The 23,405-nt window shown below is 52.5% G+C and overlaps 10 protein-coding genes across 10 annotated transcripts; 5 read left to right on the top strand and 5 right to left on the bottom strand.

The window, feature by feature from the left end:
• Positions 1-1,359: 1,359 nt before the first annotated feature.
• On the top strand, positions 1,360-4,523 carry SMAC4_09695 (uncharacterized protein). The gene is made up of 4 exons (XM_066091003.1): positions 1,360-1,992; positions 2,060-3,550; positions 3,631-3,872; positions 3,944-4,523. The coding sequence occupies exons 1-4, from the start codon at positions 1,763-1,765 to the stop codon at positions 4,510-4,512; spliced, it is 2,532 nt and encodes an 843-aa protein (XP_065946366.1). The 5' UTR covers positions 1,360-1,762; the 3' UTR covers positions 4,513-4,523.
• Positions 4,524-4,545: 22 nt separating this feature from the next.
• Positions 4,546-5,998, bottom strand: SMAC4_09696 (uncharacterized protein; the record flags this gene model as incomplete). The annotated part of the gene is made up of 2 exons (XM_003342899.1): positions 4,546-5,902; positions 5,964-5,998. 2 exons carry the CDS (start codon positions 5,996-5,998, stop codon positions 4,546-4,548), a joined length of 1,392 nt encoding a protein of 463 aa, XP_003342947.1.
• Positions 5,999-7,102: 1,104 nt separating this feature from the next.
• SMAC4_07210 (uncharacterized protein) lies at positions 7,103-7,936 on the bottom strand (the record flags this gene model as incomplete). Its single annotated transcript, XM_003347306.1, has 2 exons — positions 7,103-7,634; positions 7,722-7,936. The coding sequence occupies 2 exons, from the start codon at positions 7,934-7,936 to the stop codon at positions 7,103-7,105; spliced, it is 747 nt and encodes a 248-aa protein (XP_003347354.1).
• Positions 7,937-8,274: 338 nt separating this feature from the next.
• SMAC4_07209 (uncharacterized protein) lies at positions 8,275-10,120 on the top strand. The gene has a single exon (XM_066090587.1). The coding sequence runs from the start codon at positions 8,465-8,467 to the stop codon at positions 9,245-9,247; it is 783 nt and encodes a 260-aa protein (XP_065946365.1). The 5' UTR covers positions 8,275-8,464; the 3' UTR covers positions 9,248-10,120.
• A 326-nt stretch (positions 10,121-10,446) lies between these two features.
• On the top strand, positions 10,447-11,397 carry SMAC4_07208 (uncharacterized protein; the record flags this gene model as incomplete). The annotated part of the gene is made up of 2 exons (XM_003347304.1): positions 10,447-10,708; positions 10,784-11,397. The coding sequence occupies 2 exons, from the start codon at positions 10,447-10,449 to the stop codon at positions 11,395-11,397; spliced, it is 876 nt and encodes a 291-aa protein (XP_003347352.1).
• Positions 11,398-11,554: 157 nt separating this feature from the next.
• SMAC4_07207 (uncharacterized protein) lies at positions 11,555-12,029 on the bottom strand (the record flags this gene model as incomplete). Its single annotated transcript, XM_066090586.1, has 2 exons — positions 11,555-11,827; positions 11,901-12,029. The coding sequence occupies 2 exons, from the start codon at positions 12,027-12,029 to the stop codon at positions 11,561-11,563; spliced, it is 396 nt and encodes a 131-aa protein (XP_065946364.1). The 3' UTR covers positions 11,555-11,560.
• A 616-nt stretch (positions 12,030-12,645) lies between these two features.
• Positions 12,646-13,680, top strand: SMAC4_07206 (uncharacterized protein; the record flags this gene model as incomplete). Its single annotated transcript, XM_003347302.1, has 1 exon — positions 12,646-13,680. One exon carries the CDS (start codon positions 12,646-12,648, stop codon positions 13,678-13,680), a length of 1,035 nt encoding a protein of 344 aa, XP_003347350.1.
• Positions 13,681-13,986: 306 nt separating this feature from the next.
• SMAC4_07205 (uncharacterized protein) lies at positions 13,987-15,230 on the bottom strand (the record flags this gene model as incomplete). The annotated part of the gene is made up of 2 exons (XM_003347301.1): positions 13,987-14,661; positions 14,730-15,230. The coding sequence occupies 2 exons, from the start codon at positions 15,228-15,230 to the stop codon at positions 13,987-13,989; spliced, it is 1,176 nt and encodes a 391-aa protein (XP_003347349.1).
• Positions 15,231-16,193: 963 nt separating this feature from the next.
• SMAC4_07204 (uncharacterized protein) lies at positions 16,194-16,964 on the bottom strand (the record flags this gene model as incomplete). Its single annotated transcript, XM_003347300.2, has 1 exon — positions 16,194-16,964. The coding sequence occupies one exon, from the start codon at positions 16,962-16,964 to the stop codon at positions 16,194-16,196; it is 771 nt and encodes a 256-aa protein (XP_003347348.2).
• A 279-nt stretch (positions 16,965-17,243) lies between these two features.
• Positions 17,244-19,135, top strand: SMAC4_07203 (uncharacterized protein; the record flags this gene model as incomplete). Its single annotated transcript, XM_003347299.1, has 6 exons — positions 17,244-17,449; positions 17,505-17,783; positions 17,832-18,007; positions 18,073-18,422; positions 18,488-18,825; positions 18,943-19,135. 6 exons carry the CDS (start codon positions 17,244-17,246, stop codon positions 19,133-19,135), a joined length of 1,542 nt encoding a protein of 513 aa, XP_003347347.1.
• Between the last annotated feature and the right edge of the window lie 4,270 nt (positions 19,136-23,405).

Below are 23,405 nucleotides of genomic sequence, written 5' to 3'. Positions count from 1 at the left end.
GCAGATCTTAAGGATGAGCATGGAGTGACAGCGCTGCATATGGCGGCAGAAAATGGGCATGAAGCGGTTGTTAAGCTGCTTCTCGATACTGGCAAGGTTGACGCAGATCCTAAGACCAGGGTTTATTACGCTCCAAAAGCCTCTTTTCTGTCTCTCTCCGTCTATTCTTGTGCCTCTATCTGCACCCCCTATCTTCTTCCTCCCTCTTCCTCCCTCTTCCTCCCTCTTCCTCTCTCTATCTTCCCTCATCTATTATCATAGCACCTCGTCAGCTAGCGGAAGGCGGAAGTAGACGTTAAAAATAACAACAACAACAACAACAACAACAACAACAACAACAACAACAATGTTACGATCCAATCAGAGAATCCTATGTAGGCTAGACTAGATGACCAATCAGGCAGGACCCGAAGGGAGGACCCGAAGTCCCGGGTCCAGTATATCGGGTCCAGGAAGGCCGGTATAAAAGAAGGCCTCCCCAGGCCTCTTGTTACCGGTTCTTCAGCAAGCAATAGCTATCACAATCTACCAGTACCTTTCGGCTACTACTCCGTTACTCTATTGTTTTATCCCAGCGAAATACTCCTGTGCTTGTAACGGTTCGTCACAGTTACTTACTTACTGATCCAAGCTTGTACAATCCAGAGTCAAGCACTAAACGCAACAATAAAACCGCCGAGTGATCCATTCAGTAGTGTTCCAATTGAGTTAAATCCAAGCATAATTAAATACACGCACAGCAACAACAACCCATCTGCTCATATACAGCATTCACCTACACAAGCCAAAAACCGAAAACTTCACACAAAGTTCATTACGGTAAGTCCATCTTTCCAGGTCACAGCCCATTAGAGTACACCGAAACCAGAAATCTCGACGAGTGATCAAGTATCTCAAGGGATGGACTCAGCTACATACCTATCTCGCAAGTACACAACCATCATGGGCACCCTCTACAGATCCAGGGAATATATGTCACTATTCTAAGCTAAACAGACACATACGACCATAGATGGTAGAAAAACTCGGGATCCCGTCCGCTCTCGCACGGATAAGCTACCAATCAGAAGATTATCACATCTCTCAATCAATCAATCAATTCTGTACGGTCAGTCTGACAGGAAGCATGTAAGAACACAGGATGGAGCGCCGAGTTCCAAGACATGCGCCACATTGTGGCTGAGCAGGGCGGTCCAAAGGGGAAAGATTGGGGGCTGACAACGTTTCGGAAACCGGATTTTTGAAGCCAAAGGCAAAGGAGGATCAACCTCGCGTGTACTGTCAATGCATGACGGGTCTGACAGTCCCGTGTACGCCGCCATCGGATCCAGAGTCGGTTTTCTGGGATTTCCTCATTTGGTAGATGCCAGCAAATTGCCAGCAAATGAAGGGAAGTCTTTTCGTTCCGTCTCGATGGTCAAATTCCACAACACTGGGGTCAGTTCAGTTTAAGCGACAGCGGCTGTCAAATAGTGTCTGGCTATAGAAGGTCCATTTGTACTGTAGTGTAGAGTTGTTCAGAGTGGCCTTTCCGTTTCTTTCCAACCAGGTCACCGTACGTCTGTAATGCACGGTCCAAGCGCCCACAGCAGAACTCCCGCTCCACCGTTTGACAACACCCGAGTCCCCGCATTTCCCCAGGTTATGGAGTTGCAATACTGTACATAGCGCGGCATTCCCCCGATTCCCTAGGTGCCCCAGGTGCCCCCGGTGCCTCCGCCTTTCCTCCGCATTGTTTTCCTTATTGCCTCCAACGCCATCCATGACCGAGTCGATATCGAAACGCGGACGGCAGGCTGAGCCCGATGCTTCCCAAGAAGGGCCCGCGCCCAAGAAACAGTCAACACGCAAACGGGCCCCCTTGGCTTGCGAAGAGTGCAGGACTCGCAAGAGACGCTGTGATGGGGCTGTTCCCATTTGCGGAGGTTGTACCAAGCGTTTGTCTACTTGTGTCTACCAGGCCGAAGTCCAGGAGAAGGCATGGCACGACAAGTAGGTTGCGGATTTCCGAGTTCGACTTCATGGCGTCTAGTAGACCTCAACTAACGGACCTACCCAGTATGATTCGGTCGTGGCGCGATCGGTTGAAAGAATTGGAACGGGAAGAGCAGCTGGCAGCTGCAAATGGAGATACCTCGGGCGCTGGCACTGTTAGAGAAGTTGATATCGAGGCCGTAGGGCAGCCTGCTCCAGTCACGGCTCCGGCCAGGGCTCCGGTTAGGGCTCCGACATTGTCTGGGCCTACCCGCCACGACCATGGACAGCGGGCTCCTTCGATTGTCGATGAACCTTCATTACTTCAGCACTCAGAAACGCCTCCGGAAGGGCCTTCGTCGAGCGGCCGCCCAAGCCCTGTTGTGGTTTCGAAGAAGGGGCATTTGGAACCGGCTGGTGTCGAGCGGCTGATGCGCCCCATTGATCAAGCCCTCACCCACAATCAGACACCGGTGTACCGGTATGCAAACACTACCTCCACGGCAGCCCCTTTTTGTTCGTGCGATGCTTTGCTCGCCAGTGGCCAGTGGTCTCTCCCACTCCGGCGCCAGGCCGATGAGTTGGTACGCGTGTATTTCACTCGCGTGCACCGCATGTACCCCATTCTTCACCAGCCGACGTTTGTCAAGCAGTACCAGCGACTCTGGGCTCCAGCCCACGAGAACCCAACCGTCTGCTCGGGCATCTGTAGGCAAAAAAGTCTACACAAGGCATTCCCGGCGCTGGTGAATGCCGTCTTTGCAATGGCTTCGCTGTTTGGGCCTCACGACGCCGAGAAGAATTCGGCACGCGCCACCACTTTCTTCAATCAAACGCAGAAGCTGGATCTTCTGGACATCATTGATGAAGAAGTCGGAATCGAACTGGTCCAGTTGCTTCTGCTTATGGGCTTCTACCTGCAAAGCACTGAAAAGTTTAGCAAGTGCTGGAACATCACTGGTCTAGCAATCCGCATGGCACAGAACATGGGCCTGCAACTAAGCGTCCAGGATGCCAAAACCAGAGGATTGTTGACGAGCCAACCCACACAGCTCGAGTGCGAAATGCGTCTCAGGGTCTGGTATGGCTGCGTCCTGCTAGACCGCGAGATTTCCATGTCCTTCGGGCGACCATTGATGATTACCAACGCCAGCAACGACAAACTGCAATTACCTCATGCGATTGATGACGAGTATCTCTCTGACAAACCTGGCGCCGAGAGGGGTACTCAACCGCCGGGTCAACAGAGCATGCTGGAGTCGTACATCCAGACAATCAAGCTCTACGACATTCTGGGGCAAGTCTTGGATAGGGAAGAGTGGAGGGACGGGTCGGCATTTGCTAGGGTGGCTCCCGCAGACTTGGGAAGTGTGCCGGATAACGTGGCTGCAAACACGCAGTCCATGCTTGACCTAGACACCCTGATCATGGAATGGATGGATTCACTTCCCGAGTACCTTCGCTATGAGCCTTCCCCAGAAAACGATCGCCGTCAAGACGGTGCTGGAGATCTGACTCCAGAAAACGAGATCCCCCCAACCGACTTCACCGCGCAAGCGAAGCGACTTCATGCAAGGTAAGCTCATGATGCCGATCCTGTTTGGTTTACTTTTTCTTTGCGAGAACCATTGAGATGTTGATAGGAGCATGTCTTAGATTCCATCATGTCCGCGTTCTCATACTACGTCCGGCGTTGGAGCAGCTTTTTTGCAAGCAGCGCCGTTCCCAACAGTCTCAGCAGCTTCCGAAGCCATCCAGGATAAAGGTTGCCGTTGTGCAAGACCTGATGCAGTCCGAGATTGCTGCCCAGTGCGTTCTATCGGCCGACAGTCTGGTTCGCTGCCTGGCCACTCACATTCACTCGCAGAGTCTAACGGCATGGTGGTATAACATTGGATGTAAGTCAAAATCTTGACTGTCAATATCATGACACCGCTTTTGAGGCTAACCAGCTACTTTAAACATCAAGACCTTCACACAGCTGGCAGCACACTTTTAATGGGACAACTTTGTTCCTTTGGCGGCTCTGCTGTCAGGCCTGATTCATTGTCTGCCAGCTGGAAGCTTTGTCTTGAATGCATATCACGCTACACTGGGGTTAGCAGCATCGCAAACAAGTCATACCATCTTTTGAAAGATAGTGCGAAACACTTGCTATCAGGGGACAACGTGAGTAGGCAGTATGGATCATTGACTGGGTATGCTAAAGCCCAACAGGATCAAGATTCGGACTCAACGTCACAAAACTACAGGCAGCCAACCCCGTCTCTGAGGCATTCCGTTTCCCTGGCTATGGATTGCTCCGCAGCCAGCACAGACAATCAGATGCCAATGGATGTCTTGGACCCCTCCGAGACATGCCTGGCTGCATGGGAACCCACGGGGGCGGCGGTCGGGAGCAATTTGCCCCAGAGCCTCAACAGTGACGCATGGACTGCAACCGACCCGTCAGGAAGCGCATATTGGCCATTTGTGCCATTTTTCTCTCAGCTCGAATCGTTGCCGTCGGATTTTGACCTTTCGGCTCTAGATACATGAGGCAAAGCTAAGATACAATGCGTTACTGCCCTCTCAAGCAAGAGTGATTGCTTCCAACCCAAGAGCATTCGCGACTTCATCCACACTAGCTTTTTGCAAGGCCTCATACACATCAATCTCGCTCAGAATCTCTCGACCCAGGACACCCACCAGCTCGGCTCGGCTACTGCACCCCGTCGCCTGGAGTTTCCTATCCGCAGTCCCGTTCGTGCCTGCCAAGTTGGACGCGAAGATGCCGGCCGCAGAGAAGGGCAAGAAGTCCTCGTAGGTGATGGGCTCACACTCAACGATGCCTGCTTGCAACAACGCCTCCATATCGGTTGGGAGAGGTTTCCGCCGCGATGCGACATCTTGTGATACCCGGTACCGAAAGTAGACCAGGCCTTGCTTCCGCAACTCCGTCCAGCCGTCAGGATACTCCTGAAAGGCATGAGCGAGCGACGGATCCCAGTTATCCTCGTTGGCAACAGCGGCAGCCAGCAGCCTGTCGTAAAGGTCTCGGCCCTTGCGTGTAACGGCAGCACCTCGCTGCTCGACCTCGCCGAATCGAGCCGTGTGCGTGCCACTGACGCCTGAGCCGGAGAATACGACTTGCTCCTCAAGGGCTTTGAAGCTGGTTTGGCGCAGCAAGATCTCGCACTTTCGGCCAGGGGGAGGCCCTTCAATGACCTCCTTGGCCGGCAGACCTTGGCGTATCATCTCAAGTTGGACAGCGTCAATGTCCAAGGTACGGGGTGTGAGGTGGTTGATGTGCGCGCTTGGAAAGCAGACGATGTCGGCAACCATTGGGTGTTCCTGTTTGAGACTGAGATAGGTTTCTAGGGGGACAGTCGACCGAGAATGCCATTTGAAGATCTTGAGCGCCTCGACAATCAGCTCGTCTGCGTCCTTTTGTGTCAGTGTTCCCGCATCTTGCTCGGCTTGGTCCATGAGCTCGCACAAGCGCGGCGAGAAAAGCTCCCGTCGGGACAAGATCTCGATCGCAGTCTCCCTCACTGTCGAAGAGACGATGAGATCTGGGCGCAGAACGGTGGTGAAGACTCGGAAGGGGTTTTGTCGCAGCGATTCCTCGCTCGTGGGCCGAAAGGCAGTGCCATGCAAGGGGAACCCGACCATCTCCAAGTCATAGTAGCCCACTGGGTGCATTCCCATTATAGCAAAGAGGCGGCTGATCTGGCGCATCTCATGGGTCGTTCCCAGCCGAATTGCACCATGGCGTTCGACCTGGTGGCGGATGGGGAGATCATCGACGCTCTGGCCCTTCTTCTCCAACACAGAGTTATCGACCGTACGGACAATATCGACCAGCTTTCCGTACAGTGGAACTTCTTCTCTGTACATGTCCGATAGCGCGTGGACGAAGACCGACCGGAGCTGGTCAGCATCCCATCTAGACGAGACGTCAGCACCATGACAACAAAAGCAAAGGCGAAAAAATGCTAGCTACATACGGCAACGGGTTTGAACCCTGTTTATTGGAGGTCATGGTGTCGTTCGGTAATGGATGGATACTTGACGAAGTGCTTGGCGTGGGTCCGACGTGGGAGACAGGTTTAGTGCCGTATTTTGATATGACTCTAAGTAGAGCACGAATGATTCTAGTTATGTTTCAACTTTAGGGATATGGACTGGTAATAATCCGCGTGAGATTCACCATTGACTTCCTGGCTTGCCTTTTGCCTGTGACAGCATCATCCCATAACGCTGCTGGCCCAGGTTCAATGGGTGCGGCTGGATTGAGGTACCGGTGGTACCGTTTTGGGAGAGTACCCAGACGCTCTAGCGGGCTTGATATCTGATGAGGCGGGATTGCCGCTTATTCTCCATGCCACATTATTGGTTGTTTTTGGTATCATCATGTCTGGGATACAGCATAACAAGAAGGTTGGGTAACGGGCTATGGTCTTGATTTGTGCATGTACATCTACACCCTAGGTCTAGCGACGCAAGCGGTCAAGAGCAAGCACTCAACGTATGAATGAATGAATGAATGAATGAATGATGAATTTTCGACCAAGTTCTACCAATACTAGATAAAGAGTCGTGCCCGCGACGGCGGCTGGGCATAGGTACATAAGTGCGGGGAAAAAGCATCGGTCAGCCAAGTCAGATCATGGCGTGGCTTTGCGTTAAAAACCCTAATTTCTGTGCGGTTTCGAAAAATCATTTGGACGACCCTTTTCCTAAGCTATCCCCGACATTGTGAGGGTTTGAAAAGTGTATATTATCCGAGGAGAATGCCGTCCTTTCCGATGTTGAATGAAAAGAGGTTGAGAAGAAAATTCCGATTAGAATGCGGCCCAGCCGTTTTGGGTCCAGCAAGCGGCGTTCTAAGGGGGAGGTTTCCAAAGAGTGGTTGTCGCTCGCCCCCCCCCCCCCCCCCCCCCCCCCCCCCCCCCGACGAGCTGTCGTCTCTCCAGCGCTCTTTCTTCTCAAAATGCTTTTGAAGAGCTCGGTTTCAAAGGCTATGGCTGGGGGCGAGACGGCGGTGAACTCTCCAAGCACTCAACGTATGGAAAGGAGAGTAATACTTCAAAAATTAGGCACTGACGACATAGTTACAGGGGATTTCATGTCTGTCTGTCCGGGTCTACACAGCAGCTAACCATTCCTTGAACCAACACACAGCAGCCCTCATCGACCTCTCCATGCCCTTTGTCTCGGCCTTATTTTCACGGTTGCCACGCACAGAAAATCCGTGGTGCAGCCCGGGGAAGAACTGGTAATCAAAGGGAACACCCAGTTTCGGAATCTCCGTAACAGCGTACGTCTTCAGTTCCTCGGTGAACTGAGGATCATGCTCCGGCGCGATGATTTGGACCGGGACTCCAACGCCCCGTATTTCCTCCTTCTCTAAGAACGTCGGATGCGCCGCAGAGATGCAGTCCACAAGGGGTTGACCGCCGGCCCTGGCAGCACCGAGCTGGAAGACAGCCCACCCGCCGTAGCAGTATCCGATGGCGCCAACCCGGCGGTGACGAGAACGGAGAAACTCGGCGAAGGCTTTGACCTCGGGCTTCCGAACGTCCTTAGAATTGCGCTGCATGAACTCGGGGAGATTCAGCTTTGCCCACTCAGCCGGGTTGTTGATAATGTCGGCCGGGAGAACCTCGCCGCCGAAGCTTGTGATGGGGAAGTTAGCTAGTTGACTCGACATGCCAGTGCGATACCATGAAAAAAAAGAAGAAAAAAAAGGGAAAAGAACTCACAAATCCGGGACATAGACGGTCGCGCCAACCTCCGCAGAAAAATGGTCAGCCAACAACCTGATGTTGGGGAACGTCCACCCATACAGGTCATGGATCACCAGGAGAGCGACATCTGAGTTGGAGCCGGTCACATAATAGCCCTGGTCGTTCAGCGTGGCCTCCTGGCCTTGGGGCTGACCGTCCCATTTGAAACCGCCGAGGCAGCACGAACTCATGGTGTCTTCAAAGTCGAATTGCAAGAAGGAGGTGGCAAAAGCCTTGTGAAGGTGTATTGCTTTGATGGCCACGCACCAGCTTTCAGGACTATGAAATAGTGGTAGTGTGTGCTATGGCTAAAGGTTATGTTCTTCGATTCTCGCCGGTGTTGGTGGTCGTCTCAATTACCTTTGAGTAGGTCGGAGAATACTACGAGTGCGATTGGCGCTGGCGGGTCCGTTTGACCGTTCGTCCCGAACTCAATGTTTACCATATTCAGGGGGTGTCAGTGGGTTTCCCCAAGACGGGAAGCCAAGAAGTACTTTGCGCGGGTATCAGCGCCTTATCTCCGCAGGCGCAAACCGCTACCTCTGGATGAGGACACCAAGGTATCCTGGCCTAGGTTCCGGGTTGTTGGAGAAATGCGACGCATCTGATCAAGTCTTTGACCCAGATACATCCCTTTTGTGGTTTCTTGTTACACTGTTTGCTCATTCTGAATTGCAGTTCCATTTGCTAGCCTTACTCGTCCATCAACTTTCACAATCATGTCGTCCATCCCCCAAACACAGAAGGCCGTGGTAGTGGAAGATGTTGGCGGCCCGGAGGTCCTCCAATACCGCACCGACTATACCGTCGCCCAGCCAGGAGAAGGCCAGGTCCTCGTCAAGAACGCAGTGGCAGGCATCAACTACATCGACACCTACTTCCGCACCGGTCTCTACCCCTCGGCAAAGCCCGAAGTTCTTGGCCGCGAGGCGGCCGGCACAGTGGTCGCATTGGGCCCCAACACAGAGCAGTACAACTTGCAAGTAGGCGACCGGGTGCTTTGGCTGGGAAATGCCGGATATGCCGAATACTCGGCCGTGCCGGCTGCCAAGACGGTCAAGCTCCCGGACTCGGTCTCGTACGAAACGGCCGTTGCGAGCTTCATGAGCGGCCTCACCGTGCTTGCCCTGACGCGGGAGACATATGAGGTCAAGCCGGGAGACTGGGTTCTCGTGCATGCGGCTGCTGGAGGCGCTGGGTTTCTGATGACCCAGGTTCTGAAGAAGCTCGGCGCAAAGGTCATCGGCACCGCTGGCGGTCCCGAGAAGGTTGAGCTGGTCAAGAGTCTCGGAGCCGACCATGTCATCGACTACCGAAGCGAGCAGGGCAAGGACTGGGTGTCGACAGTCATGTCTTTGACGGAAGGGAAGGGTGTCGATGTTGTCTATGACTCGGTTGGTAAGGATACGTGGGAGGGGTCTCTTGCTGTCGTCAAGAGAAAGGGCACCATTGTTTGGTTTGGTAATTCCAGCGGCCCAATTCCTCCTTTGCCACTAAAGTAAGTTCGAAGCATTGTTCACTGCCCTTACTCATTCCTTTTCGGTAGATTTGCTGCCGTTATCGCTGATCGCTAACTCCGTTTCTCACCACGCAGCAAACTCTCACCGAAGTGTGTCAAGGTTGCAAGGCCGACGCTGTTCGGTTACATTGCTACCCGCGAGGAGTTTGAGAGCTACTCTCGTGACCTTTTTGAGCTTCTCACGTCTGGTGCATTGAATGTCCACATTCACGGCTTTCACTCACTTGCTGAAGTTGCGCAAGCGCATCGGGTAGGTCGTCCGTCCCCAGTCATTGATGTGAGCAGAGAAAAGACATGGTATACTAACAGCGTTTCCGTGTGTGATAGGATTTGGAGGGCCGGAAGACATGCGGAAAACTACTTATCAGGTTGGATTGAATTTATGCGCTCGAATATTTGCCGGACATGCGTGTGTTGAGCGTACTTTAGGTATCTACTCATGTTTACAAATCAATTCTTGAAGCAGCGACAAGGTGGAAATGTGACTCTGGAGTGTACCTTTGGACACACGGCAGGCTTGGTTGCTTTGTAAGGGCATAATATGAGCTAGTGTTCAAGATAACGTGATGATTTCCCAAAAAGAAAATCTGGATTTCTGTTCCAAATTCTGTGTTTAGAGTTTCCTCCTGAGAACCTTCGCCTCCCAAATCTGGAATGACCCAGGCCAATGTACACGTGTTTCTCCATCCACAAGAGTCTGTTTGATTGATCGACATCGTCTTGGACAGGTAAGCTGGTTATCACACAAAACCTGAGATCCAGTCTGTTTTCGTGGCAGTGGCACTTTGGGGACCTCTAGGCTGACCACCACCACCACAGCCTTTGCGCGGTCCATTCATTGGAATCTTTCCCACTCACATTGCACACGGGGTCGCGGAGGTCCGCCGGTGGAGCTGATACCTCTACTGTGTGATGGCTAGGGGTAACCCCGCCCCCAGTGGTGGACATTGGGCGGAAGTGCGGAATATCGATACCACCGCCAAGCATGGGCGGGCTCAGCCATCGATGCGAACCGAGATTGTGGGATTCTTCAGTTAAACAGATCAACAAGTGCTTGAGCAGCATACGCACACGAAGGAAAGAGCCATAAAGCCATCGATTGCCTAGGTTCCCTCACCCTGGCTCATCAGTTTCGGAGACAACAATCACACCCATCTCATTGCCTGTGGATTCGTGATCAATATGGTTTCTACCTTTGAGCGCCTCGTCCGGTTCGAGGACGAAGCCGGTCAGTCTAGATACGGCGAGCCCATCATCTCTTCGGTCCATGACCTTGATGAAGTCGTCTCTCAAGGAACTATGGAGGCCACGGTCTGGGAAGGCAGCAATCTCTTTAGCTTGGCACCCACCACTCAAGTTGTCAAGGTGAAGAAGTTGTTGCCCCTTTTGACTGCCGAGGATGTCCCCATTGTCAAGTGTGTGGGTCTCAACTACATCAAGCACAGTAAGTAAATATTACATTGTCTACCTCTACCAAAAAGCCATGGAGACTAGTCTAACTATATGTACCAAAAAAAAGTCCAGGAAGGCGGCCGCAAGCCACCACCATATCCCTCCATCTTCATCAAGCCCCGCACCTCAGTGGCAGGCTTCAACGAAGACATCCCCATCCCCAAGCTTGCCCAAGATGACCAACTCGACTACGAAGGCGAGCTGTGCATCGTGATGGGCAAGACGGGCAAGGACATTCCCAAGAGCGAGGCGCTTGGGCACATTGCCGGCTTCGTGTGTTCCAACGACGTCTCGGCCCGCAAGTGGCAGCGCGACCCCAACTTTGCTGGCGGCGTGCCGCAGTGGTGCTTCAGCAAGGGCTTTGACAAGTTTGCGCCTCTGGGACCGGTGCTCGTGTCGCCTAAGGTGGTTGGCAATGCGGGCAGCTTGAGGCTGCAGACTTTTGTCAACGGGGAGCTGCGCCAGGATACCAACACCAGCGACTTGCTTTTCAACACCGAGGACATTGTTGCGTTTGTCAGTCAGGGAACGACGCTGGAGGCGGGAACGGTCATCATGACTGGTACGCCCGCTGGAGTTGCGATGGGTATGAAGGAGCCCAAGTGGTTGAAGGATGGGGATGTTGTTGAGGTTAGGATTGAGCAGTTGGGAAGTGTCAAGAACCGCATGTCCTTTCTGTAGGTAGGTAGTTGGCTAGAAACAGAGTAAAACATTTTGCATACAATGAAGGTATTGCGCATCATCATTCATGCTCCTGGCATGGTAGGGAAGCTCTTCACTTCCGGAGCCGCTACTACCTCCACTTTCCTGCTTGCAAAGAACTCGGCCTTGTAGGGAAACTTTTCTAGTCTGGCGTTTGTAAGAATGTCAGTTCATGTGTTTCAGCAACATATCTGGGCTCGGAGCTTGCTGACCCTTTGTCCAGTAGCGATGTTCGGACGATGTAAGTGTCGCCTCGGTGCTTCATGGGAACCGTCCACAAGGTACAGCCGCATCTGGAGCAGAAGACCTTGTGCTTTTCAAAGCCGCTCAGATTGTCTTGTAGCACCCATGTGCTCAAAAGGCTGCTTCCCTCCAGAACCTGGACATCCTTGCGTGGGAATTTGGCAGACTAGAGGTAGGTACCGTAGGCAGTTTCAAATTAGAAGCTGAAGATACTGGCAGGGGCGTGTGGTCTGTCTTACAATCTGTCCGACACTGCCGGCATTCTTGGAGCAGTGGGAGCAGTAACACATGAACACATTCTCTGGCACACCCTCGACGGTGAACTTGACCCCTTTGCAGAGACAGGCGCCGTTCGTCATGTCCCCCATAGTGAAAGGTGCCCGGGTAATTGATTTGGCGATCGATGGCTGGGTTTCAGATAGGTAGTTGCCGCGATGGCCTACAACTGCATCTTGAGGCCTGTCGTGTCTGCCATTTTTAGGAAAGCACGTCTGTAGCTATTCCCGCCCTTTCCGCCTTGTCTCCGCGCGCTTGACCACTGCCTTTAACTGCCCGCATGCCTCGGCTCCCCCGCACAGCCCCAGGACCACCGCACCGCACCGCACTCCAAACAGAGGAAGTGAATCCATCCCCGCTCCCATCAACAAACAGTTCGTCGTAATACCATGTGTCAAAGGTGCAGCACCGTATGCCCTCACCGTCTTGGCCAGCCGGAAGAGACATCGTCATCATCACACATGATTACCTTTTACAAGTGACCTAGAGCTAATGAAAGGTACCTTGAGACTCAAGTAGGTAGGTACCCCCAAATAACTCACCGAATGGGAATGCCTACCGTTTTGGTTGCCTTGAGTTGTAATAATCCCCAGGCCTGCCTTTTGTAAAGTCGTTTTGTTATCCCTTTTGATCTTGTACCATTTCGTTGTGATATACTCACTCTCGAAGTTCACCAACATCGATAACACCATACCGTACATCATCATCATGTTTTCACCAACAGAGACCCCGGTCGAGCACAGCAATGCTGCTGCTGGTTCACCCTCGGAACAGAGCCCCAATGAGCGTCAGTTCTACGCCAACATGTCCGCAACCAACGTCTCTCCTCTCTGGACCGTCTTGGACAAGATGGTGCCGCCCCGGCCCAACCCCAAGGCGGTCGTAGCCACTTGGCCATACGACACCATCCGGCCACTGCTCATGGAGTCTGGCAAGCTCATATCCGCCGAGGAAGCCGAGCGGCGCGTTCTCATGCTCAACAACCCCACCTTGGGCGCCCCCTACACAACCGACACTCTGTACGCCGGCCTCCAGCTCATCCTACCTGGCGAAACCGCCCCGGCACATCGCCACGTTGCCTTTGCCCTTCGTTTCATCGTCGAGGGATCGCGTGGCTTCACGGCGGTCCAAGGCCAGAAGCTCACCATGGAGCGTGGCGACGTCATCCTCACGCCGAGCTGGCACTGGCACGACCACGGCAGCGAAGGAGACGGCCCCATGGTGTGGCTGGACGGTCTTGATCTTCCCGTCTTCCGGTTCCTGCCGCTCAACTTTGCCCAAAACTACGCCGAGGCGCGCTACCCCAGCGTTCCGGCGGGCGAGGACAGCAACCTGAAGATCCCGTGGTCCAAGGTTGCTGCTGTTCTCGACGCCGCCAACAACAAGGAAAGCCCCGCACATGCCCGCTACGATTACACGTTGGGGGACGGCAACCATCTGTCCAAGACTGTGTCTGCTCAGGCGGAGCGCATCGCGCCGGGGGCGACCACGAAGCCCTTGCGGGAGACGGTCTCGTTGATTTACCATGTGTACGAAGGAGAGGGATACACGACTGTGATCACGCCGAACTCGGATGGGAAGGAGCAGAGGGTGCAGTGGAAGGCCCGGGACACGTTTGCTGTCCCTGCTTGGAGCCTTGTTTCTCATACTTGTACTTCGCAAAGCGGGCATGCCTACTTGTTTGCTATTAACGATAGGCCTATGGTGGAGCGTCTGGGTATGTACAGAAAGGAGGAATTTTAGATGTAGATTGTTGGTCCAGAAGAAAGGAAATGCTTGACCACCAATGCGAATGGGATCGTTTCCGTGAAACCAAGAGCTGGACTAGAGCTGTTATTTCATTGGATTGGAGCCCAAGGCCAAAACAACTTGCAGCACTTGTATCGATGAGGGCGGCTTGCAATTTTGAACCAGACATATAGGCAGTTATGAAGACGGGTATGAGGTAGACAGGGTGGTGGTACCTGTGAATCTATGTGGCCGAGAATAAAAAATGTGTAAAATCAGTCAATTCAAGATGCTATCGAAAAGTTGATCTACAATTTGCTATCAAATATGATCGGTTGTGCCAATCAACGGCTTTCCCGAACTCATGACTTCAATGAAAGTCTTGGGCGACTCCTTCTCAAAGAACATGACTTGACTCTGCAAGCTCCTCGTAATGACATCGATGGCAAAGGGAAACATCTCCTTCTCATAGGCCGCCACCGCCTTGTCCGTGACACCGAGCTCCTTGAGCTTGCCTGCCAATATGCAGGAATCACGCATTGCGCAGTTGACGCCGTCGCCAACAAAGGGCGTGGTAACATGAGCAGCATCTCCGATCAGCGTCACTCCAGACACCGGCTGCCAGTTCAGCCGATCCGTGGGGAAGTAGTACATGATCCATGGTCGGAAAGGCCCATCGCTGTTGGTGATGATGTCCTGCATCTCCTTCGAGTACGGCCCGAAAAAGTCGTCCTGCAAGAGATACTTCTTGAGTGCCTCCCAGTCAGCGACGTCGACGATCCCACTAGTGGCAAAGTTCTCGGGCCCGGGAATGCCGACATCGACACGGTAATGGCCGTCGCCCTGGCGCGAGTTGAACATGTGCACGCCGTTGCCCATGACAATCATGGAGCCCATCCGGCACAACTCCTTCATCTTGGGATAGAAAGGGTTCTCTGGCTGGATCTTGGTTGTGATGTAGAAAAAGCCAGAGTAAACCGGCTTCGCATCCGTGACCTGGAGGCTGTAATTTTAGGAAAAAGGAATTCATCAAACCGGGCAGTGTGGAAAATTCGGGGACATACCAGATGCCGGATCTTGCTAAAAGTGCCATCAGCGCCCACGACCAGTTTGAAGCCAGAAGCAGTTGAGCCGTCGGTAAAGGTCAAAACAATCTGGCCGCTCTCGTCCCTCTCCGCCTTCTGAACCGGTTTCCTCCAGTGAATCTTGCCTTTGGGGATTCCACTCAGCAAGACCTTGCGGATGGCCCAGCGATCAATCTCTGGGGCATCACGGCCTTCGCCAAAGTCAAAGAGGCTGTTGCCCTTGTGGTCGAACAGACGGTGAATGGTTGCGTCGCCGTACCTCGCATACTTTTTGAACTCGTCAAAAACTCCGGCCTCGCGCATGGCCCGCTGTCCGCTCCCGGGATGGAGGTCGAGGCAGCCTCCACGGGGAGGGACATGCTCGGCGCTGCTCTCGTAGACGACGTAGTCGAAACCGCCCTTCTTCTCCAACAGCGCCGCCAGAGCAAGGCCAGATGGCCCGCCACCCACAATGGCGATCTTGTTGGACTGTGAAGACATGATGAAGTGAGCGGGACAGGTATGGTGGTACAAACGAAGTGGGTAGCTGGTACCGTGGGAGAGGTAGTATGAGGGTGTCTAGACTCTACCCAGCAGCCCCGGCGGAACCGGGTAATCCCAGGATATAAGACAACAGTTGTCCCCCAGGCTTCCGCATCTCCATTGCTTGCTTGTTGGGCGGCCGGCGGCTCCGTCTCAGTTCCCCAGACTCGCAACTCGTCTCGTCGCTTATGAGGCTCGGGCTTAGAGCGGACAACATCTACTCATGGGGGCCCATCGGAAGATCTACATGCTGCAGGGGTTTCTTGAGAGTACACTTTGATCGCCTGTGCCGGAAAAGCGCTTCCTAAATCGGCTTTTACCCCACCCCACGAGACAGCAAGGTCACGAGGCTTCTTGATGGTGCGCTGAACAGCATGATGATGATCGACACTACCATAGGGAGCGCTAACAGGCTGAACGAAAAGTGTGGGGTAGTTCTAGAGATTGATCTGGGGCATGGAATCCCGTTCGGTTAGTTAGGTTATCTCCATGTCCGTCCAACGCTCTTCGTTGAAGACGAGGTGGGGAAGTGGAAATGCCGCACATTCTCCTCAACGAACCTCAAAAAGCTGCTTACTCAGCGGGCAGTGGCTGTGTCTTCCATTCGGTTGTCGGCATGGATGTCAAAACGCCAAGACAATGATGGGAAAAAAAGAAGCACCTTGGAATTGCATGCATTAGGGCAAAGAAACAACTGAACAGCTTGGACACGGCAGTGACAGCTCCGGGGCCACTCTTCATCTGTTTGTCTACCTCTACGGTACAGGTGCCTGTGTGCCCCCTACATAGTACATCTGGATAAGATACATACATTTTCACTTCTTCCTCACGCAACTTCTCATTGATCCCACTGCTCCTACAATCCCATACCACCTCCAGCCTTTACCACAACAACAACGCCCTTCCAGGGGGTCCATGTCATCAAGCTGTGCTCGCCGGGGGCTTCTGAAAGTAAATCGAGTTCTCGTATCTTGACAATCTCTGGCCGATCACAGGCCGCTTCTTCAAGATAGCCTCGTCCTCGCCACTGCGGACGCGCTTGAGCCAGTCTTCAATGTCGATATCCACGCCGATGGGGTTCTCGGCATACTCGGGCGTGACCATAAAGGCGAGAGCCTCTTCGGCCGTATCAAAGTTGTTGACCTGCATCTCAAACTCGTTGCCATCGGGGTCGGTGTAGTACATGCTGGTGCTCATGCCGTGGTTGACGGGCCAGTGGGGGAGGATTCCGCGGGCCTTCTTCTGCTCGTAGCTGGTAGCCAGGTCCGCCAGGCTGTTGAGCGTAAAGGCAAGGTGGTAGACGGTGGCGGCAGTGGCCCGGTTGGGAATCTGCTCGTGAGACGGATCCGAGACGATGACCATGCGATGGTGCTCGTCGTCCCAGGCGATGAAGACGGCATTCTTGTTCCGAAGCACGGCGCGGGCTCCAAAGAAGTTGAGATGCCAGTTGACCATGGCTTCGAACTTGTCAGGTGTCGTGCGGATGCCAAAGTGCCCTATAGAGGACGGGCTGATGAGATCATTGGTCTCTGTCTGGTTGGACGCCATGATGAAAACGAGAGATTGTGGATTGTTGGGTGTGAAACCGCTTATTGCTATGGTGGAACTGACTGGAGGCCTAAGGAGGTGCAAGGCAACAGCCAGCTCAAGTATGGATATAGATATGGTAATGTTTTCTACGGTAGTTTCCATTCCAAGATGCTCAGTCAATGCCGTCCACTCTGTAAGGTGGTGGGTGAACCTTCTTCGGTGATCAACACCCGCATATGAAGCGGGGCGGAGTTAAGGCGGGCACTGGCTAAAATGCTCCGCCAGCTGACATCTCTGGTCCCATGGTCATGGTGACCGTAACTAGCCACGAGAGCGGTTGTTGGAAACCAAGTTCCTAAAAGGAGATGAGTTTGCCCTTCCAACCTTTGTGCCCCTCCAACTCGTCTCTATAGACGCTCATTTGCAGATACACACGCCATCATGACCTCCTTGGAGCAGCCGTCCATCCTAAATCACCCAACGATCGGACCTATTCGCGGCATCCGAAAAGTTGACGGTGCCGCTCAGTTCCTAGGTGTACAGTATGCGGTTCTTCGGGATAGATTCGCCCGCGGAGAGCTCTTGAAATCCTACCCATCTGACCATCCACGCGTCCAAGAAGGCGTGTTTGATGCAACTTGTCTTGGGTAAGGGGTTCGGCCCGTGACTTGATACCTAGGGGTCAAGACTAACATGGCGTAGCCCGGTTCCCATCAGCCCTACCAATGGGTGCGAATGGGAACAGAAGCTAATCCAACACTCACTACCGGCGTCAGCATTGACGCAGTCAGACACGGAGTGTTTGACGGTCAACATTGCTATACCCGATATCAAGACTGACGGCCCGGCATGGCCCGTCCTGGCGCTGGTACACGGCGGAGCCTTTGCTACTGGAAGCAGCTCCTATCCACAATATGATTTAGGACACATTGTTCAAACAAGCGTGCAAATGGGCCAGCCCATGATCGCGGTCGGAATCAAGTACGTACCCGCCCTGAAGGACTGCGGACTATAACTGACATGTTCAAGCTACCGACTGGGAGTCGCCGGCTTTCTCCACTCGTCAGCAATGGCAGAGGCTGGATACAAGCCCAACAACGGCTTGGATGACCAAAGGCTTGGCCTCCTATGGATCAAGCATCATATTGCCGGTTTTCACGGGGACCCTGAACGCGTAACGTACATTGGAGAGAGCTCTGGAGCAGGTGCGCATACCTATTACTGCCCCCTTGAAACCCATTTCCAAAACTAACACAAAAGGGGCCATCAGCATCTGGGACTTTCCATCTGCACGGGACCCAACCGCTGTTCAGCCAGCTGATTGCCATGAGCGGCTCATCCATCGTCAAGGCCAAACCTATGGCGATGGGTGAAAGGTCATTTGCAACTGCTATCCAGTTGCTGGGCTGCAACGGTGATGTAGACGTCCTACTGAAGGCCTCGCCAGAGGACATCAGGGAGAAGATCGGGCGCAAGATGCCTATGGGGCCACTCATTGACGGCGAGAAGATTGCTGCCGCCACAACTTATGCTGCACTGGCGGACCCAGGCCGGGCAGCGGACCTGTTTCCTGGAATGCAGTGGTGCAAAAGAATCTTGGTGGGCGACTGCCAGATGGATGTAGGTGTTTGCAACTCCCAAGATAAATAAACCCGACAAAGTCCAATACTGACAGCCCCCCCTAGGGCAGTGCATATGCACCCCGTGTCGCAGCTCGAAGCGATGTGTTGCCTCACACGCTAGCAACCTATCTCGCAGAGGCTCTGGATCCCATCGATCCCAAGCTTACACCGGCTATTACTTCAGCGTATGGGCTGGACCAGAGCGCCACGGCCAACACGACCGAGTCGACCAAGGCTGTCTTGGATCTGGCGACTGACATCTGCTTTGCACTTGGTGCTCGGGCTTTTGCGAGGGCATGGTCCCAGAAGCCTGGCGCAGAAGCTTTCCTTTACCGGTTCAACGTTCCAAACCCATGGGATGGCCCTTGGAAAGGCCATGCCACGCACATTCTGGACATCGCGTTCGCGTTGCTGAACTACAGAGAACATTTGGGACCCGGTCAGCAGAAGTCGGGGGATAAATTCGCGAGAGATATTATCTCGTTTGTGAACGGCGGATCTCCCTGGGACCCATACAGGGTTGGGGCAGATCAAGGTGCAATGGTGTACTTTGCCGCGGAGAGCGGCGAAGATGACGAGTCTCGATACGTCCCGGCTGAAGATCCGCAGCAGACGGGGAGGAGAGTCATTCTCCAGGACTTGCTTGATGAAGCAGGACTCGACAAGGTCATGACCGCGTGGGAGATGTTCATGAGGGGACCGAAAGTATAAAGCATTAAGCGGGTTATAGAACTACCAGGGATGATGATGATTACTTGCTGAGTATATATTGGTGTTTAACCTTCGGTGCTGTACCTGCTGTCATGTATGTGATGGCTGGCCAATACCTACCTAGGCATGTTCGCCCGTGAATAGGTGAGCACTGCCAGGCCACAGGCTGCACCGCATATCATAAACCTTCTGGCTAATCTTGCCCTTTCTCTCCTTTCAATCAACAAGTGATCGATGGACTCTCCTCTTTGACACCACACATGCAACGATATCGAGCTTCCGAACTCAAAAAAAAAAAAAAAAAAAAGCAGTCTCAACTCTTTCCCCCTGTCTCATTGCAAGTCAGAAGACCAAGAAGTAAATCCGCCGACTGTCATTTCGGCAAATTTCAACCCTACAGCGTATTCCATGATGAGCAAGAGATCCCATGTCTACCTACCCGGCGGAGGTCTTTTATGTCAAGAGTGCAATCAACTGGACTTTGAAGAAATCTTCAGCGTCAAACCAAAACCTTTGACCCGGCGGAGGTTTTGGAAGATCACCCTGCAGCACCCCAAAACCTGCTCGCTCTGTGCATTCGTCGAGGCCTCCGCTCGAAGCTTGGAAATCTGTTCGTTTAAAGACGTCCTCAGAATAAGAACTGCATTGGTATCGGAGGCTTGCATGCTCGACAATTACCTCATAGCTAAAAGATTTCCCGGACGTATAACCTTTAATACAATAGCTCTTCATATAGACCGATCCAATAACCTGGCTAGGGATTTTACCTCCACTGATATAGAAGAAGGGATAATTGAAGGAGGAGGCTTCGATACTATCAGTCACATCAGCGCTCATCTCATCCTTCCGACTAAACCCAGCCCTAGAAACGACGTGGAGGGTGGAGATATATTTTCCTACAGCTACAACATTGTTTTGGGTAGATAATTTCCTGCGCAAAATATCGATTACAGCTTAATCAAGGAATGCCTTAAACTATATACATCTACACACACCAATTATATCGAAAGCGAGTGGGCACTTGCGTTCAAAAGCGTTCCGGGATTCCGTCTAATTAACTGCTTCACGAACACGATTGTCCCAGCTTCGGAGGCGACAGAGCGAGTGTATATTACCCTCAGCTATGTCTGGGGCTCACCGCAATGCCTCCGTCCGAACGATATGGATATGGGAGCTGGTGGTTCAGTTTTTTGACCTTGCCACGTGATTAAAAGACCCGTTTCCTGTCCTTCCCGCTCCCATAGATAAGAAGACGATTAGTGGCTTATCTATGGGAGAGCGGACGGGATCCCGAGTTTCCCACTATCTATGGCCGTATGTGCTTGTTGAACGTTAACATTGGCCTTGTATACCTAGGTCTAATGGAAGCTGGTTGTTCGGATTCTAAGGGCTGCTTGACAGCGTGAACTTTGAGGCTTGCGGTTTAGTGAGGTTTTAAGTTGTATTACCCTAGATCCTGACGAGTGAACCAGCATATGGAACTCATCAGGGTTGTGTACATGTAAACCGGAATTAGTGACATTAGTCGACGGTTGTGTATGGCCAGCATTTGATCCCAATTTTAACTTGTTTACTGTCCCTGGAATACCTTTCTTTTATATTTCCTTTATCAACCTTGACTTTCCATGCTTGCTGCTAAATTGTTAGGTTGAATCTGAGATATTTCATGTTGGCCTAGTCTCGGTGTGATGTGATGGTGATGGTGATGCAGGGCAGTGTTGATAGGTGTTATCTTGGAGTGTTCGGCGGAAACAAGGCGCCCAGGCGGTCTCAGCTCTCAGGGGGTACAAGACTTGCTCGGTCGTTCTACTCTTCATGTTCTTGGTGTTTACATTGTCCCTTGAGTAGGGTTACATCAACAGGCTAAATATGCGTGGACCGGAGCTATAAGAGTTGAAGACACTCCAATTTTGAGAAGGGACGATGGAAGAAAGAAGATTAGGAAGGAGTTAAGGGAAAAAGAAGGAGCCAGAAGTACCTAGAGTGTAATGACTTCGGAGTAGTACTAGAGAGAAAGAAAGAGGCGGACTTCAGACTGAATGCCAAAGCCCCATCGATTGGACTCTGCCCATCTCAACTCTCGGAACTTCAGGTTTTTTTTCATCATTGTCACCATTAGCGACAAGGACAACGGCCAACATCACCGGGTACGATTATGTTCCAACCAATATTTCATTCCTCCAAACACAAAGCCTGTCAGTCACAAATCAAGACCCACCTGAAACGATAGCGATAGCGACCACCTCCCTCTCCCCATATCGGACAGCAGTCATCTCTTCACCCTTGAGAACATGGCGGAGACGGCTTCATACATTTCAATCGCCAAACGACAAACACCATATCGTCTTGGATCGACCAGCTCCGTCAACTTGCGCAGCCAACGGGAGCATCACGACAGAGTAAGCCCGAGAGCCTGCAGATTCAGATGCAGGTGGATTCGTAATTGCCTCCTCCCGTCGAGAGTGTGGAGGTTAGGTCCCGCGGAGTCACGGACCGGTCATCACCACGGATGCGTTTGATGGAAGTATGGCCAACCGTAGATTTGGCAAGCCGCAGGTTTTCAAGATGTACCGAAGCCCTGCCACTGGCACCGGCGTCGTTCGTATCTGCCCAGGTAGGTTAAGTGTTCTCGTAGAGAGCGTCACTGTTGGTTTTGAACTCGTTTGTGTTGTTCGCGGCCCTGCGGTTTTCCACGTATGTCCGAGAAATATAAGCTGAGCGGGCCTATTGTTGCGTTCAATCCAAAGACCAGAACACACAGCCACGGTTAGGAACATGAGTTAAGACCGCATCACTGGTTTTGGCACTGCTTTAGACTGAGTGAGGAAGATCCTCGACGAATGACTGGACTTCAAAGGCATGTCAGCGATGAGGGTTAAGTAAGTAGAAATGATCGGGGTTGGCTAAGGCAAGGGTTAGATATGGTGCCAAGATACAATCTTGATTGGTGGATGGACTAACCTTTGTAAGTGATTCCTTTCCTCCTTACCTATACCATTTCTAAGGTAGGTTCAAATAGATCTGCCGATGATCTGAGGTTAAGTTGCCAGAAGCCTCGGCATGGCTGATGGTCAGCCACATCGAGAAGCACAAAACCACGAGACAACATGGCGGTCACAGGTGGCTGTCAGTTGAGGCTAAGCCACTGAGAGCCTGAGGTGAAAGCGTGACCACCCAGAGGGCAATGGAGGGTCAGAGGCTGATGACCCGGAGCACCCCAAATACGGGGGATCAACGTGATGGTAGTAAAGATGTTCTCGAGGTGTGGGTAATTTTGAGGTTTTCCCCTGACTAAAGCAGGTCCGGCCATGGTCATCACGGTGGTTGGTGTGGTGAAGAGACCTTGGAGAGATGGAGGCCGTCCAAGTATTGCCACCCGACCAACATTGTGACCAAGAACGGAATCCCTCCTCCACACCGAAACCGCGTTCGAATGCGGTTGAAGACGCTAAAAGTAAACAAACACGTCTTGGTTCTTTGCACGGATGTACGGAGCCATCGCGACATCGTTCCTTCCGTGTTTTTCAATGCCATGGTACCGCATATACAGATAAATAATGCACTTGATAGGAAAATGAATCCCGAGACAACCAAAATGTCGATATCGACGTCATAGGGCAAAAGGTTCCATCGCTTCGAGGTTGGGGAGAACTCGGGGATGACCCACCTGAGCCTGTCTGCTGGTCTTTTCTCCTCAGGCACAGGGCCCTGCTGAGGTAATCCAAAAGTTAGCTGCCCTTGCCAACTGGCGGGGAAAAGCTCCACTCGTTTGTTATGATCACCACCAGCTGGAAACAATCAAATTGGCATCAAGATCACAAGATCAAGTGCTTCCCTTGACGATAAAGCACCGCGGTGTTGTGTTTCCCCTTTCAATTTGGATACAATATCTGAAGTCGGCTGTGAAACTTCAGAAGCGGTCGGGGTTACAGCACTGCACTGCACTGCACTGCAGCCCTACTGGCTGTCTGTTAGTCAACATCTGCAAGCTGTTAGAGAGGGGAATTGCAATCGGCACGTCCTTGTGTTTACTGTCGGTGTTTGCGGTTGGCTGTCTCCAAATCACTCCCGTAACTTCCATGTTGTCTTATGTTTAGTAATTTGACTACCATATCCGGGCATTCGTCTGCTGAATACCATTCATCATCTCTTGTTCTTACCAGAACCAGACTCGGTTCAGTTGAGGTTGAGACCCGCGTGCTTATCACGAAGCTTATCGGACTGCCGGTTCCCGGGCGTTACCAGCCAGCGGCTAAAACAAAGTCAATCA

The sequence above is a fragment of the Sordaria macrospora genome, chromosome 3 (genome assembly GCF_033870435.1).
Source record: "Sordaria macrospora chromosome 3, complete sequence".
Classification (NCBI taxonomy): domain Eukaryota; kingdom Fungi; phylum Ascomycota; class Sordariomycetes; order Sordariales; family Sordariaceae; genus Sordaria; species Sordaria macrospora.
This window is presented reverse-complemented; position numbering and strand designations above follow the sequence as displayed.